The sequence below is a fragment of the Pygocentrus nattereri genome, chromosome 4 (genome assembly GCF_015220715.1).
Source record: "Pygocentrus nattereri isolate fPygNat1 chromosome 4, fPygNat1.pri, whole genome shotgun sequence".
NCBI classification, from domain to species: domain Eukaryota; kingdom Metazoa; phylum Chordata; class Actinopteri; order Characiformes; family Serrasalmidae; genus Pygocentrus; species Pygocentrus nattereri.
In genome coordinates, this window is record NC_051214.1 from 51,617,671 (window position 1) to 51,635,765 (window position 18,095).

Genomic DNA, 18,095 nt, shown 5'->3' on the forward strand with positions numbered 1-18,095 from the left:
GTACAGTTTAAGATGGAATGGAAAACTAGAGTAAGAAGTCAACCTCATCTTTAAAACACAGCTTTAATCACTATTTTTGCCTTTACTTTTTGTAATTTTGTCACCGGTTGTTCTTTTGGTTTAAACATAACTTGCAAGACATGATAATGAGACCAAATGTTAAACAATATTATTTACCCCAATACTTACACGTCACCCTGTGGTAATACAGCGCCATCTGGTGGTTAATGTAGAGCTGCAACTTCATGATGTTAGTCTCCTTTACTTAAGATATTGTTAGATGTGCACGATTTGTAGATTTATATCCAGCTACATTCAGACTCTCAACAGCAATAAAATAATTTCTACTTCAATAATTCTGTACAGATTAATATTTTCTTGATATAGGACATTCACAATATTTTATTAAACTGTGTTATATGAATGGCAATTTAACAATGTAAACTTTTTATTACTTAAACATCATAAAATCCAGAATTTCCATCCATAACAAAAAAAAACATGAAAGAAAATAATAAAAATCTTTAAAATGACAACGAACAGGATGAAAGCCACTCATAATAAACTGAGAAACTGGAAAACAGAAAAATAAAAAGCTGCAAAAAGTGCCGATGAAAGCAGCACAGAAAAATCAAATCAAATCAAATCAAATCAAAAAACCCATAAATACAAATAAACAACAGCGTTTCACTTTAAAAATATCATACGGTGATTAATCCAGTGTTAACCTTGCATTATTCTGCATTAATCCAGTGTTAAACCTACAATAATCCTGCACTGATCCTGCCTTATACTGAAATAATCCAGCAATTAATTCAACATTAATCCTGTATTAATCCAGTGTAAAATGTGCATTTTCTTGCATTAATCCAGTGTTAAGCCTACACTAATTCTGTGTTTATTTTACATGAATTCAGCATTAATCCAGTGTTATCTTGCATTAATCTTGCATTGATCCTGCATTAATATCCCATTAATCCAACACTGTGCATCAATACCACATTAATCCAGCATCAATCCTGCATTATTACTGCATTAATCCAGCACTAATATCAGATTAATCCTGCATTACCCTGTATTAATGGTACATAACCCAGAATTAATATCACATTAATCCTGCATTAATCCAGAAATGATCCTGCATTAATCCTATATTAACCCCACATCAGTACTGCATCAATCCTACGTCAACAGCAGTGTGTCAGACAGCATATCACAGCAAACCCAGAAGTGGGTTTTTAGAGGCATTAGGAGATGGTGGTGGTTTTGTAGAGATGTTAGGAGATGGTGGTGGTTTTGTACAGGTGCTAGGAGGCGGTGGTGGGTTAAAAGAGGTGTTAGGAGGCAGTGGTGGGTTTGAAGAGGACTTAGGAAGTGGTGGTGGTGGGTTTGTAGACCAGGTGTTCTGTGTCCTCTGTGAAAGTGACTGCTGGACTGGCCGTGGGAACGCGTTGGCGCTGAGACCTGCTCTTCCTCTTCTTCAGAAGACAGAAACCCAGCAGAGCTAAAAGAGCAAGAATCACCACTGCCAGGATTACCGCTGTCGCCACAGAGCCTAAGACAAGGACATAAAACACAAAAGTCCAAAAATCCAGCCTGTCTGTGAGATTTTAGCACAGTTTACATTTCAATTCTCAAATACAGCAGATTCCAGATTGTTTTTCTTTTCTGTAAAACTGAAAAAAAACAAAGGATGTGCATTTCTTTCTAGCTGATTATACTTTCATTTTCACATCCACAGCTTTATCTGAAAGGGTGAAGATGAGACTAAAAGGTTCACAGATCTAAGCTCACAATGTAAAATTATATAGAACATAAATCAGATATAAATGTTTGCCCAGGCAGCTCTCATTCTGCTTGACTGGTGTGGGCAGAGTTTGAGTTACTGGCCAGTGGGGTTTGTGTGAGTTTGCTTATTTCCCCAGTAGAGTCTGGCTGCAGACATGCACCCTCAGAGACATGCACTCTCTGCCACAATGTACCTCGCTGTTTAAAAAAAAAAAAAAAAAAAAAAAAAAAAAAAAAAATCATAGAAACTGTTAAAAGTGTATGTTGGTTCCTGGTGGTTTGGAATGCCATGCTAATGGCATTCTGTGTTTTCCTGATGGGATGATATCACAGTGTATAGGATTCTGACAGTTTAATCAGGTCTTCTGGGACTGATTCCATATACATTTGATCATTTCCAAATGGCCTCTAACGGCAACCATCAAGCCATCAATTCCCATTAGGAATCAAAAACATCAGGATTTATTCCTAAAACAGTTACGTTGTGACTACGTACTGTTTCGGTGCCCACACCGCTGTCTGCTTGGTGCTCTCTACATTGTCACAATGTTGAAATAAGTCCTCAGAAAATTCTCACAACTTTATAGGAGGTTGTGACAACGTTGAGGAGACAGCAAAAGTAAACTGTGCTACATTGACTGTATGCTGTCACATCCTCCTAGAATTCTTAATAAGTTATATTTTAATCAATATTACAGTTTTGACAAGCAGTTCTGATCATCTTCAGTATGGCTTTCATGAGTTTCAGCAGTAGCCCTTTTGTTTTTTGTGTGAAAAACCCAGACATTCATGTCTTATCATTGTGGTCGGTTTTATTTTAAAAATTTCTATATTTAATTACCTTATTAAATTACCTTATCAGTATGGAATCATTAATATACACTACATTGCCTAAAGTATTCACTCATCTGCCTTCACATGCATATGAACTTGAGTGACATCCCATTCTTAATCCATAGGGTTTAATATGATGTCGGCCCACCCTTTGCAGTTATAACAGCTTCAACTCTTCTGGGAAGACTTTCCACAAGGGTTAGGAGTGTTTATGGGAATTTCTGACCGTTCTTCCAGAAGCACATTTGTGAGGTCAGACACTGATGTTGGACGAGAAGGCCTGGCTCACAGTCTCCACTCTAATTCATCCCAAAGGTGTTCTATGGGGTTGAGGTCAGGACTCTGTGCAGACCAGTCAAGTTCTTCCACACCAAACTGGCTCATCCGTGTCTTTATGGACCTGCTTTGTGCACTGGTGCGCAGTCATGTTGGAACAGGAAGGGGCCGTCCCCAAACTGTTCCCACAAAGTTGGGAGCAGGAAATTGTCCAAAATCTCTTGGTCAACCCCACACCATGATCCCCCCTCCACCAAACTTTACAGTTGGCACAATACAGTCAGACAAGTACCGTCTCCTGGCAATCACCAAACCCAGACTCGTCCATCGGATTTCCAGACGGAGAAGCGTGATTGGTCACTCCAGAGAACACGTCTCCACTGCTCTAGAGTCCAGTGGCGGCGCTTTACACCACTGCATTCCATGCTTTGCACTGCGCTTGGTGATGTAAGGCTTGGATGCAGCTGCTCGGCCATGGAAACCCATTCCATGAAGCTCTCTACGCTGTTCTTGAGCTGATCTGAAGGCCACATGAAGTTTGGAGGTCTGTAGTGATGGACTCTGCAGAAAGTCGGTGACCTCTGCGCACTATGCCCCTCAGCATCCGCTGACCGCTCTGTCATTTTACGTGGCCGACCACTTCGTGGCTGAGTTGCTGTCGTTCCCAATCGCTTCCACTTTGTTATAATCCCACTGACAGTGGACTGTGGAATATTTAGTAGAGAGGAAATTTCACGACTGGACTTGCTGCCCAGGTGGCGTCCGATCACGGTACCACGCTGGAACTCACTGAGCTCCTGAGAGCGACCCATTCTTTCACTAATGTCTGTAGAAGCAGTCTGCAGGCCGAGGGGCTCGGCTTTATACACCTGTGGACATGAACACCTCAATTCAATGATTTGGATGAATGAGTGAATATTTTTGGTAATATAGTGCATGTTCAGTGTAGCTCTTGTTACCCAGCAGTATGTGGTTTGCTGTTTTCCCTCATAAAACTGACAAAAACACTGTTGGGGCAGAGCGTGCACTGGCATCATCAAGAGGCTGGAGGTGCACCTGAGGCTGAGAGTGCATGTCTGCCACCAGACCATCCTCATTTCCACTCACAGTCAGGCAGGGGTGGGTCAGTGGGTGTGTGTTTACTTTGGGTGCTGGGGTAACGGATGGAGTCTTATGTGATATGTGAACCTGTTATACTTCTAGCTAAACTAGCACACCTAGCTTCACTGTCCTAGTTAGCACTATGTGTTAGCACTTGCTTAGCAAGCGGGCTGATCGCTCCACACACAGGTTTGATTGTAGGTCTCTGAATTTCCACTGATGTTTAGAGAACAAACATTTGAACCTACATTTGGGTTAGTTAAGCTAATGCTAACACCACTCCAGTGTTGTTGGCAGAACTGTTTAACTGTTTAATGTTCATGTTTGCTTCATCATATCTGATCACCCACCATGTTTCAAATGAAGAAAGTGCAGCTCAAAAAATGAAAATCAAACAAAAGAACAAACAAAAAGAGACCCTTTGTTTGGTGAGGGGGTCATAGAGGTTTTTTAACAGTGTTTTCTAGTTTTTTTTTGGATATTTTCAGTATTAAAGAGATGAAAAATAAATGTATGTTTTATGTTGCATCTGTTGTTTCTGTCACTGAAAACGTAAAAGGACATATTTCATTTCACATGATAGGTTTTGTGTTTTTTTTTTATGAGACTCAAGTAACAGTTTTCTTTTTAAACGCCTGTTTATGAAATTAAATTAAACTAGAACTGTACTCAAATGCCCCTCACTGACTGCAGGGTTCACAAGCTGAACTATAAACTGCAACTGTGCGTAAAGATTCTACCTGAACTATGTTCTTCCTGTTCAGAGCGTTCAAACAGACCCTTCAAAAAGACGTCATTCTCTAAAAAGAGAAAAGAGAAGAACTGCAGGTCACAAGCAGAAATATACCTAAGTCAATGTTTATATGTTATCATCATCACCATCATAAAATCTCTTGTAAACTGCGGTGATCAGGCGTTTTGATCAGGCGGTGATCAGGCGTTTTGATCAGTCGGTGATCAGACGTTTTTAATCAGTCGGTGATCAGACGTTTTTAATCAGTCGGTGATCAGACGTTTTTAATCAGGCGGTGATCAGGCGGTTTGATCAGGCGGTGATCAGGCGGTTTGATCAGGCGGTGATCAGGCGTTTTGATCAGGCGGTGATCAGGCGTTTTGATCAGGCGGTGATCAGGCGTTTTGATCAGGCAGTGATCAGGCGTTTTGATCAGGCAGTGATCAGGCGTTTTGATCAGGCAGTGATCAGGCAGTGATCAGGCGTTTTGATCAGGCGTTTTGATCAGGCGTTTTGATCAGGCAGTGATCAGGCGTTTTGATCAGGCGTTTTGATCAGGCGTTTTGATCAGGCGTTTTGATCAGGCAGTGATCAGGCGTTTTGATCAGGCAGTGATCAGGCGTTTTGATCAGGCAGTGATCAGGCGTTTTGATCAGGCAGTGATCAGGCGTTTTGATCAGGCAGTGATCAGGCGTTTTGATCAGGCGGTGATCAGGCGTTTTGATCAGGCAGTGATCAGGCGTTTTGATCAGGCAGTGATCAGGCGTTTTGATCAGGCAGTGATCAGGCGTTTTGATCAGGCAGTGATCAGGCGTTTTGATCAGGCGGTGATCAGGCGTTTTGATCAGGCGGTGATCAGGCGTTTTGATCAGGCGGTGATCAGGCGGTGATCTGGCGTTTTGATCAGGCGGTGATCAGGCGGTTTGATCAGGCGGTGATCAGGCGTTTTGATCAGGCGGTGATCAGGCGTTTTGATCAGGCGGTGATCAGGCGTTTTGATCAGGCGGTGATCAGGCGTTTTGATCAGGCAGTGATCAGGCGTTTTGATCAGGCAGTGATCAGGCGTTTTGATCAGGCAGTGATCAGGCAGTGATCAGGCGTTTTGATCAGGCGTTTTGATCAGGCAGTGATCAGGCGGTGATCAGGCAGTGATCAGGCGTTTTGATCAGGCAGTGATCAGGCGTTTTGATCAGGCAGTGATCAGGCGTTTTGATCAGGCAGTGATCAGGCGGTGATGGCGTTTTGATCAGGCAGTGATCAGGCGTTTTGATCAGGCAGTGATCAGGCAGTGATCAGGCGTTTTGATCAGGCGGTGATCAGGCGTTTTGATCAGGCGGTGATCAGGCGTTTTGATCAGGCGGTGATCAGGCGTTTTGATCAGGCGGTGATCAGGCGGTGATGGCGTTTTGATCAGGCGCGGTGAATAGGCGGTGATGGCGTTTTGATCAGGCGCGGTGATCAGACGTTTTGATCAGGCGCGGTGATCAGACGTTTTGATCAGGCGCGGTGATCAGACGTTTTGATCAGGCGCGGTGATCAGACGTTTTGATCAGGCGCGGTGATCAGACGTTTTGATCAGGCGCGGTGATCAGACGTTTTGATCAGGCGCGGTGATCAGGCGTTTTGATCAGGCGCGGTGATCAGGCGTTTTGATCAGGCGTTTTGATCAGGCAGTGATCAGGCGTTTTGATCAGGCAGTGATCAGGCGTTTTGATCAGGCAGTGATCAGGCGTTTTGATCAGGCAGTGATCAGGCGTTTTGATCAGGCAGTGATCAGGCGTTTTGATCAGGCAGTGATGGCGTTTTGATCAGGCAGTGATCAGGCGTTTTGATCAGGCAGTGATCAGGCGTTTTGATCAGGCAGTGATCAGGCAGTGATCAGGCGTTTTGATCAGGCAGTGATCAGGCGTTTTGATCAGGCAGTGATCAGGCGTTTTGATCAGGCAGTGATCAGGCGTTTTGATCAGGCAGTGATCAGGCGGTGATGGCGTTTTGATCAGGCAGTGATCAGGCGTTTTGATCAGGCAGTGATCAGGCGTTTTGATCAGGCAGTGATCAGGCGTTTTGATCAGGCAGTGATCAGGCGTTTTGATCAGGCAGTGATCAGGCGTTTTGATCAGGCAGTGATCAGGCGGTGATGGCGTTTTGATCAGGCAGTGATCAGGCGGTGATGGCGTTTTGATCAGGCAGTGATCAGGCGGTGATGGCGTTTTGATCAGGCAGTGATCAGGCGTTTTGATCAGGCAGTGATCAGGCAGTGATCAGGCGTTTTGATCAGGCAGTGATCAGGCGTTTTGATCAGGCAGTGATCAGGCGTTTTGATCAGGCAGTGATCAGGCGTTTTGATCAGGCAGTGATCAGGCGTTTTGATCAGGCAGTGATCAGGCGGTGATGGCGTTTTGATCAGGCAGTGATCAGGCGTTTTGATCAGGCAGTGATCAGGCGTTTTGATCAGGCAGTGATCAGGCGTTTTGATCAGGCAGTGATCAGGCGGTGATGGCGTTTTGATCAGGCAGTGATCAGGCGTTTTGATCAGGCAGTGATCAGGCGGTGATGGCGTTTTGATCAGGCAGTGATCAGGCGGTGATCAGGCGTTTTGATCAGGCAGTGATCAGGCGTTTTGATCAGGCAGTGATGGCGTTTTGATCAGGCAGTGATCAGGCGTTTTGATCAGGCAGTGATCAGGCGTTTTGATCAGGCGGTGATCAGGCGTTTTGATCAGGCAGTGATCAGGCGGTGATGGCGTTTTGATCAGGCAGTGATCAGGCGGTGAATAGGCGTTTTGATCAGGCGCGGTGAATAGGCGTTTTGATCAGGCGCGGTGAATAGGCGTTTTGATCAGGCGCGGTGATCAGACGTTTTGATCAGGCGCGGTGATCAGACGTTTTGATCAGGCGCGGTGATCAGACGTTTTGATCAGGCGCGGTGATCAGACGTTTTGATCAGGCGCGGTGATCAGACGTTTTGATCAGGCGCGGTGACCAGGCGCGGTGATCAGCCGCGGTGATCCGGCGCGGTGATCCGGCATTTTGATCAGCCGCGGTGATCAGGCACGGTGATCAGATGTTTTGATCAGGCGCGGTGATCTGACGTTTTGATCAGGCGCGGTGATGGCGTTTTGATCAGGCGGTGATCAGGCGGTGATCAGGTGTTTTAATCAGGCATTTTGATCAGGCGGTGATCAGGTGTTTTGATCAGGCGGTGATCAGGCGGTGATCAGGCGTTTTGATAAGGCGCGGTGATCAGGCAGTGATCAGGCGGCGATCAGGCGTTTTGATCAGGCGGCGATCAGGCGTTTTGATCAGGCGGCGATCAGGCGTTTTGATCAGGCGGCGATCAGGCGTTTTGATCAGGCGGCGATCAGGCGTTTTGATCAGGCGGCGATCAGGCGTTTTGATAAGGCGCGGTGATCAGGCGCTTTGATCAGGCGTTTTGATCAGCCGCGGTGATCAGGCATGGTGATCTGACGTTTTGATCAGGCGCGGTGATCAGGCGTTTTGATCAGATGGTGATGGCGTTTTGATCAGGCGGTGATCAGGCGGTGATCAGGTGTTTTGATAAGGCGTTTTGATCAGGCGGTGATCAGGTGTTTTGATCAGGCGGTGATCAGGTGTTTTGATCAGGCGGTGATCAGGCGTTTTGATAAGGCGCGGTGATCAGTCAGTGATCAGGCGGCAATCAGGCGTTTTGATCAGGCGGCGATCAGGCGTTTTGATCAGGCGGCGATCAGGCGTTTTGATCAGGCGGTGATCAGACGTTTTGATCAGGCGCGGTGATCAGACGTTTTGATCAGGCGCGGTGATCAGACGTTTTGATCAGACGTTTTGATCAGGCGCGGTGACCAGGCACGGTGACCAGACGTTTTGATCAGGCGCGGTGACCAGACGTTTTGATCAGGCGCGGTGAACAGGCGCGGTGATCAGGCCGTGATCAGGCCGTGATCAGGCCGTGATCAGGCCGTGATCAGGCCGTGATCAGGCCGTGATCAGGCCGTGATCAGGCCGTGATGGCGTTTTGATTTGGTGATTATGTTTTGATAAGGTGATACAATGATGTTTCAAGTTCAGACCTGTGATGTCTCCGCAGGCCTCCATGCAGATGATCTTCATCTCAAAGTTGTTCTTGTTTCCGCCACAGCCTCCATAAGTGAACTGATGGCAGGTTGTCTTCAGAGGGTCGTAATACCAGTGCAGCATGCTCGCTCTGCAGGGTCCCGTCACCGGAGGGTCCACACAGCGTGCTAAACACAGGCAGACAGACAGACTTGATTAAATGCTCTAATAAGAAACCATTTTTTAGGTGCAACAGTGTGAGGATGTCCTGCAGAGTTTTAGGACAGAAATCAGATAAACTGTTTTATTTTCATTCTATAGTTAGTTGACAGTTAGTAACTCACACTGCAGCGGCCAATGAATGAATCTCACCTGATTACTGACATGCACTGAGCTTTACTTTTTTATTCTTTTACTTTTTTTAATTCTTTTACCATGAATTAATATTTATTTTTGTCTCCTTATTTAGACAGATTAGACAAAACATTTTATAATACATAATTTAAATAGTAGCAATAATACAAAATGACATTAAAGCAGAACTACTTAACTGTAATGAGCTAATCTTGAATATTACATATATAAACAATTTTAAAAAAAGACAGAACAATTTTACTATTTAAAATAGCATCATATAAATACAAACATTTCCTTTCTTACTGTTTTAAAACTCACCTTTCTCTTCATTCACACGAATCTCCAGTAAATGAGAAAGAGTTTTGTTTACTGACAAAACAAACACAAAAATACAAAAACTCCTTTTAAATGTGCTTTGATTCAAATTTACTTCATATTTAAATTAAAATGCTTAATAAATCTGATGAGGGTGGTGGTCAGTCTCACAGTGCTGGCAGTTCTCCTCGTCCGAGCCATCAGTGCACTGGGCCTGTCCATCACACTCTAACTCCGCCTCCAAACAGCAGCTGTTGGAGCAGCTGAACTGTCTGTCTGTACACTGAACCCCGCACACTGCAAGAGTGCAGCATAAACATAACAGTCAAGCACACATTATCTGCACACTCCAGGAGTGCGACACACAACACTTTATATTATTAAACAAACAGATAACAACAGAGGGGCAGTTGCTCATTAACTCAGCAACAGTTTAGCCAGGTTCAGGCTCAACGTGCTGTGCATGCATGTTTTCACAGATTGACATGTGCTGCATCAGGACAGGTTGGATTCTTTTTCTATTTTTCTTAACGAATGAAGAACATCGTGTTTTCTGAGATTAGATGCAGATCTGCTACAGTTTCATTCTGAAAAAGCCTAATCAGGACTGCAACAATTAATGCTGAGCTGCGCTACAATCATTTTGCCTTAAACCTCAGTAAAACCATGACTTCCACCCGTTTAAGATAAACTTCTTTTTGAATTGAGATACAGCACCATCTAGAGGCAGATGTGTGATATTTAATTAGGTTTAATGTAACTGTAGCAGTGGAGTGAGACCATGTGACTAATACAGGTTAAACTGGAAATGACAGCCAAGCTAATTTATTGGCTCCAACATGTCTGCACTGAAAGTGTAGCTAAAATAACAGATTTTTATATCTTATATATTTCATTATATATCAGGCTTATTAATCAAGGGCAGAAAACTAGCTGTAACATTTCAGAAAAAAAATTAAATTAAGTTAACATTAACTGACCGTCTAAATGCATTTTGACAGGATAGAATAAATTACCTTCAGTGAGCAACTTCAGTTTCCTCCCTACAGCATTCACTGCAGACAGACCAGCTAAAAGTTATTCACAAATCTACTGTTCAGTGATCAATAAATCAGCGGGTTGGTTTTATTATGTAATATTTTTTACTCGTCCTGTAATAAAACCATGTATATTATAATATTGTTTTACCTGTTGTGCCGTTACAGGCTTCGGAACACTCCTGGTAAGAGAGGTAGTTGTTGTTGTTTGCCAAACAGCCTCCAAATTGGAATTCCTCACACCTGTTAGATGCAGCATTGTAATGCCAGCGAGGAAACGACCCCCGACAGGGACCCACCCTCTTTGGGGTCAAACAGTGACCTGGAATAAATCAATTAATACTGACGTGCAGTACCTTACAGTGCAGAGCATTCAGATTAATACCCGATACAGTAATGATGGTGACAAGCAGAATTCCATTCTAACGTAAAAAACATACTCAAAACATCCACCTGAACCACAGCTGACTGAACACTACCATTAATGTTTGACCAGACTGACCACAACAGCTCTCATTTAGTTATTCAAACACTGTCTGAGCCAAAAAAAAAAGCAATGTTTAACCTACAGGATACAGGAGCTGGATTAGTTTCACCTGCTGAAGTTCTGTAATCTCAGGCAACAGAAACAAGATTATTGTTTCATCCAGTCAGAATCTGCAGTGTGTATAATTTTACATTGTGATGGAAATAATTGTGGAGAGATATGAATATAGAATGAATCTGCAAAGTGTGTAGTTTACAGTCCGTCAGTAATAATTGTGGATCATTTTTAATCCAGTATGAATCTGCAGCGTGTGTAGTTTTTACAGTCTGATGATAATTGTGGAGCAATTATGAAAAATATAATTGTCAGCTCTATAAACTTTATTTATAAATGATTCCATGAACATTCAGTGCAACAGCTTTTTGAGGGTTTTTGTTCTGTTGAAATCAGTTTCAAGTACTGAGTAACACAGACACACCCTGTGCGTGAGCAGCTCAGCCCTTCAGGCCTTTCACAGTAAACTCAGCTCAGAAAGAGCCGGTTCACCCGGCGCAGTGAAATAATCAGGCTACACACACACACACACACACACACACACACACGTCACCCTCGTCTCACACACACACACACACACACACACACGTCACCCTCATCTCACACACACACACGTCACCCTCGTCTCACACACACACACACACACACACACACACGTCACCCTCGTCTCACACACACGTCACCCTCGTCACACACACACACACACACGTCACCCTCGTCACACACACGTCACCCTCGTCACACACACACACACACACACACACGTCACCCTCGTCACACACACACACACACACACACACCACCCTCGTCACACACACACACACACACACACCACCCTCGTCACACACACGTCACCCTCGTCTCACACACACACACACACACACACACACACACACGTCACCCTCGTCACATACACGTCACCCTCGTCACACACACACCACCCTCGTCTCACACACACACACACACACACACACACACACACACACACACACACACACACACACACACGTCACCCTCGTCTCACACACACACACACACACACACACACACACACACACACGTCACCCTCGTCTCACACACACACACACACACACACACACACACACACACACACACACACACACGTCACCCTCGTCTCACACACACACACACACACACACACACACACGTCACCCTCGTCTCACACACACACACACACACACACACACACACACACACACACACACACACACGTCACCCTCGTCTCACACACACGTCACCCTCGTCACACACACACACACACACACGTCACCCTCGTCTCACACACACACACACACGTCACCCTCGTCTCACACACACACACACACACACGTCACCCTCGTCTCACACACACACACACACACACACACACACACACACACACACACACACCCCACCCTCGTCTCACACCTCACACACACACACACACCACCCTCGTCTCACACCTCACACACACACGTCACCCTCGTCTCACACACACACACACACACACACACACACACACACGTCACCCTCGTCTCACACACACACACACACACACGTCACCCTCGTCTCACACACACACACACACACGTCACCCTCGTCTCACACACACACACACACACACACACACACACACACACACACACACACACCCCACCCTCGTCTCACACACACACACACACACACCCCACCCTCGTCTCACACACACACCCCACCCTCGTCTCACACACACACACCACCCTCGTCTCACACACACACACACCACCCTCGTCTCACACACACACACACCACCCTCGTCTCACACCTCACACACCACCTTCGTCTCACACCTCACACACACACACCACCTTCGTCTCACACCTCACACACACACACACACACCACCCTCGTCTCACACCTCACACACACACGTCACCCTCGTCTCACACACACACACACACACACACACGTCACCCTCGTCTCACACACACACACACACACGTCACCCTCGTCTCACACACACACACACACACACACACACACACACACACACACACACACACACACACACAGAACAACACTAACCCGCACTGACAGACAGACAGACAGACAGACAGACAGAACAGCACTAACTCACACTGACTGACACACACAAACACACACAGAACAACACTAACTCACACTGACTGACACACACAAACACACACAGAACAACACTAACTCACACTGACCGGCACACACAAACACACACACAGAACAACACTAACCCACACTGACAGACAGACAAACACACACACACACACACCACTAACCCACACTGACACACACACACACACACACACAGAACAACACTAACCCACACTGACAGACAGACAAACACACACACACACACACACACACACACACACACACACACACACACACACACACACACACACACACACACCACTAACCCACACTGACAGACACACACACACCCACACACCCACAGAACAACACTAACCCGCACTGACAGACAGACAGACAGACAGACACACACACACACACACACAGAACAGCACTAACTCACACTGACAGAACAGCACTAACTCACACTGACCGACACACACAAACACACACACACACACACAGAACAACACTAACCCACACTGACAGACAGACAAACACACACACACACACACACACACACACACACACACACACACACACCACTAACCCACACTGACAGACACACACAGAACAACACTAACCCACACTGACAGACAGACAAACACACACACACACACACACACCACTAACCCACACTGACAGACACACACACACAGAACAACACTAACCCACACTGACAGACAGACAAACACACACAGAACAACACTAACTTGCCAAACTCACTCTGACATGCACACACACACTTAGAGAACAAAAACTCCAACCAGGATGATCAGCCAAAAGTCTCATCGGCTCTGGGGCGCTGATTCTTCTAGACTCTCTGCAGCTTTCGACACAGTCAACCACATGATCCTTCTGTCGGTCCTCACCAACTTTGGAATCACCAGTTCTACATAGACGTGATTTAAGTCCTATCTAGAGGGGCACTCTTATCAGGTAACATGTAGAGGGTCCACATCTGCTCCACTGGTGTCTCACAAGCCTCGGTGCTGGGTCCTCTTCGGTTTTCACTCTACACTTGTTCTCTTGATGATGTAATATACTCTCATGGCTTCTCTCAACACTGCTATACTGATGAAATCAAACTAATGCTTTCCTGATACTCAGGTTTCCAGTCGCATCTCGGCATCTCTGGCTAAGATCTCTTAGCGAATGGCAGCTCACCACCTGAAGCTCAATCCTAGCAAGACTGAGCTGCTATTCAACCCTGGAACTACAGGTCCTCATCATGATCTCACCATTTAATTTGAGAAGAAGTCTGTTTGTCATTCTGCATAACCAGTAATTGTTCTCAGCTCATATTGCAAAAGTGAGCCAGTCATGCAGGTTTCTCCTGTACAACGTCAGCAGGCCACCCAGATGTCTCTTGTAATTTCAACGCTTGAGTACTGCAACTTGATCTTAGCTGGTCTTCCTACGCAGTCATCAGACCTTTAAACGGATCCAGAATGCAGTAGCATGAATGTAGCTGCATCAGTCACACTGAGACACACACACATAGACACACTGAGAAACATACATCAAGCACACACTCACACAGACTGAAACAGTCACACTGTGACACACACAAACATTCAGACATGCTGAAACACATACAGACACGCTGAGACACACACAGACACGCTGAGACACACAGCCAGAAGCTGTAGCAAGTTAAACCTGTTTTGCTGTGTCAGAGGGAGGATAAACACTGTAAGCTCAGCCATGCTCACCCTGATCGGTGTTCAGTTAACACTCATGACGTTATAACCACCAACTCACTAAACAGAACCATTAATTAATTAATTCACACAATGTTTAACACTCCAGTCCAAATAAATCTCATAGAGGTGTTCAGCTGTTCAAGCTGGGATTAGTAAACATCAGACACAGCGCAGAAGAAGAATCACAGACAGACCAATTCATCTGATGTTTAAACTCTCAGCCTCACTTACACTAAGCTGGGCCTCAGTGAGACCGGAATGAAGACTTACGCTCGGCCTGCTCCGCTGTCAGAACCAGGACAGTGATCAATGTTGAGTCTGACTGACCGGCTGAATCAGTGACTGTAAGCTGGTACTCATAAACTCCAGGCTGCAGGTTGGACAATATCATCTGGTCAGGGAGATCTGTTGTCTGTAAACAAATAACGTACAAAAGTAAAAACAGAACAAACTCCACATTTTGAGAAGACAATAAAAGAACGGATCACCAACTTAAATATTACTTATTTTCAATGAACTGTTCATGTTACTGCAATCAACAAGCCTGTTGTCACAACAGTGAAGAATTGGACCAGTGTAGGCACTGAAAAGCTACACGGCTAGTTTGGCTCTTCAAACTGTACTGTTTTTGAAAAGGCAACAGAAGGACTTGATGAATCCTCAGACAACGTGATGTCATACATGAGCTTCTGCTGTATTTCAGCAAGAGCGGGGGTGAAATACAGCAACAACAAACCATGTTTTTCAGCTAAACTTAGACAGATTAGAAGGAAAAGGGTCCATTATTGAGCAGTGGGGACATAATTCCACAAAGAGGCCAAATAGAAGCTGGAGAAAGAGATCAAAGCCACAAAGAAGAGATATTCAGAATAACCGAAAAGGCACATCACTGCTAATACCTTCAGCCTGGAGGAGCCATGAAAAGATCTCAAAGCTACAAGGTGAGATAGACTCCCCTACTACTGAACAACTACCAACTCACCAAGGACCTGAATGAGTTCCACTGCAGATTTGAACACACAAAAGCCAATCTTTCTCTCTTTCAGTCCCCTGCCCTCCTCCTCCTACTGGTGGATTATGAAATTCCCTACCCTCCTAACAGCAGTGGCTCTGTGATTTCCACTGTGGAGGTTGAACTTGGATGGGGGTGAGTGCAGCGCTCAGACAGTCTGTGACAGCGTATAACAAAAACACAACTGGATGAGCGAGAAATCCGACCGGCACCCTCTGCAATAAAAGCCAGGTTAGATCAGGAGTCACAACCCAATTGTTAAAAAGAGCCACTTTGTCCTTTCAACGAAAATCAAACAACCTTGGTAGCCACAACATTTAATGTCCAGTATGTCTCAGTATACGTTAATTCTTAGTAAAAGTTTAAAAAAAAAAAACAAAAACAAAAAAAAACACAGACTCATTTTGCTCTACTTTAAGCTTTAGCTATAGCAGCTTTCCTCACATTTCTGCCAGGACACTTTTCCTCAATAGTTGAATAGTTTCTTGTAAAATGTCTCAACATTCAACTATTTTACGAGGCTGAGGTCAGCTTCTCATTCATTGGTTTCTTGTTTGAATTGTTCAGTTCCACCTTAAATTCTGACTGCAGCGCTGAATGTAAATGTGGCACCATTTAAGGTGGAATGGGGACAAAAACAGAAATCCAGTGTAGAAAAAAAGATGCATCAAAATGCATAGATAACTGTTCCATTATCGCTTTGCAGCCCTGTGAATCGTAATCGAATTGAAAGGTGCCTAGAAATTCCCATCACTAAAAATAGCAGGGTGATAAAGGACTGAGGCAAAATGACAGCTGACTCCTCTCATCCTGGTCATCACCTCTTCCAGACAGTCCCCTCGGGTGTATTACAGTAACTCCTCTGAAACAAGACAATTCTTTACGATACAGTAACTTATCAAACCTCCTCGCTTTATCACAGTAACTCCTCCAAACAGAACGATTATTTATCCTACAGTAACTCAAACCTCCTCGCTTTATTACAGTAACTCCTCCAAACAGAACGATTATTTATCCTACAGTAACTCAAACCTCCTCGCTTTATTACAGTAACTCCTCCAGAACAGAACGATTATTTATCCTACAGTAACTCAAACCTCCTCGCTTTATTACAGTAACTCCTCCAGAACAGAACGATTATTTATCCTACAGTAACTCATCAAACCTCAGATCTTTCACATCTTATTTAACCAAACAATAGAACACAAGATGTGGTGAGTTATGGTGAACAGGATCATCACCATAGCTGTGATTCACCATAAATTCACCACCTCAAATTTTAGTTTTTTTTTGTTCTACTTCAAAGAAAGTAGTTCCAGTAGCTTTGAGTAAGGCGATTATTGATCAACTGGCAAGAGGACCACACCTGAAGGTCCTTCTCCTTACAATAAACTCCAATAAATATCTCTCTCTACCTTCCATCTTCTGTAAATGTACATTACAGACTGTAGTCCATCTATCAGCTACTTCTACCTCATTCATTAACGGAAAGACACCACCATAGGACCACCACTGACCACAGCAGTGTACACAGATTGTTTTGGCTCAAATAGAAAAAAAAAGGTTCTCCAATAGATGGTTGTTTATACGTCATTTTTTATTAACACACTGTGTACTGCTGTCCATTATTCTGCAAACACCATGCAGAGCCTCTTCTGAAATGAAGGATGTTAATAGAATGTTTGGGCTGCAGTAACAGCCTCTACTTTTCAGGGAAGGCTTCACACTAGATGTTGAACATTGCTGTGTGGATTTGATTGAGCAGGTACTGATGTTAGATGGTCAGTTCTGGACCACTCCAAACTAATCCCAAAGGCATTGGATGGAGCTCCATCACTCCAGAGGACACTGCGCCACAGCTTTATACCCCTCTAGACCACACTTGTCATTGGGCATGGAGACCATAGGTTCAGTCATGGGCTGGAGGTTATGGAGCAAGTCCGGTGACCGCAAGGTCACAGGTTTGAACCCTGGGCCAACACTATGTGATTGAAGTGTCCTTGAGCAAGACACCTAACCCCCAACTGCTCCCCGGGCGCCATGGATAGGGCTGCCCACCGCTCCAGGCAAGTGTGTGCTCACTGCCCCCTAGTGTGTGTGTTCACTAGTGTGTATGTGGTGTTTCACTTCACGGATGGGTCAAATGCGGAGGTGGAATTTCTCTGTTTGTGGGATCAAAAAAGTATCACTTAATCACT

The 18,095-nt window shown here is 44.8% G+C and overlaps 1 protein-coding gene across 3 annotated transcripts in view; it reads right to left on the reverse strand.

The window, feature by feature from the left end:
• Window positions 1–384: 384 nt before the first annotated feature.
• spint1b (serine peptidase inhibitor, Kunitz type 1 b) overlaps window positions 385–18,095 on the reverse strand; it is a 20,797-nt gene continuing 3,086 nt past the window's right edge. Inside the window, exons 3-10 of one of the 3 annotated variants that reach the window (XM_017683118.1) lie at window positions 15,156–15,297; window positions 10,645–10,815; window positions 10,473–10,511; window positions 9,628–9,753; window positions 9,460–9,510; window positions 8,802–8,972; window positions 4,740–4,799; window positions 385–1,555 (exon numbers count right to left, since the gene is read on the reverse strand). In XM_017683118.1, coding sequence (XP_017538607.1) covers window positions 1,368–1,555; window positions 4,740–4,799; window positions 8,802–8,972; window positions 9,460–9,510; window positions 9,628–9,753; window positions 10,473–10,511; window positions 10,645–10,815; window positions 15,156–15,297 — 948 coding nt within the window. In that variant the 3' untranslated portion in view covers window positions 385–1,367. Of the gene's footprint in view, window positions 1,556–4,739; window positions 4,800–8,801; window positions 8,973–9,459; window positions 9,511–9,627; window positions 9,754–10,472; window positions 10,527–10,644; window positions 10,816–15,155; window positions 15,298–18,095 lie in introns of all 3 variants that reach the window. The other 2 variants (XM_017683116.1, XM_017683119.1) reach the window with 2 other exon arrangements.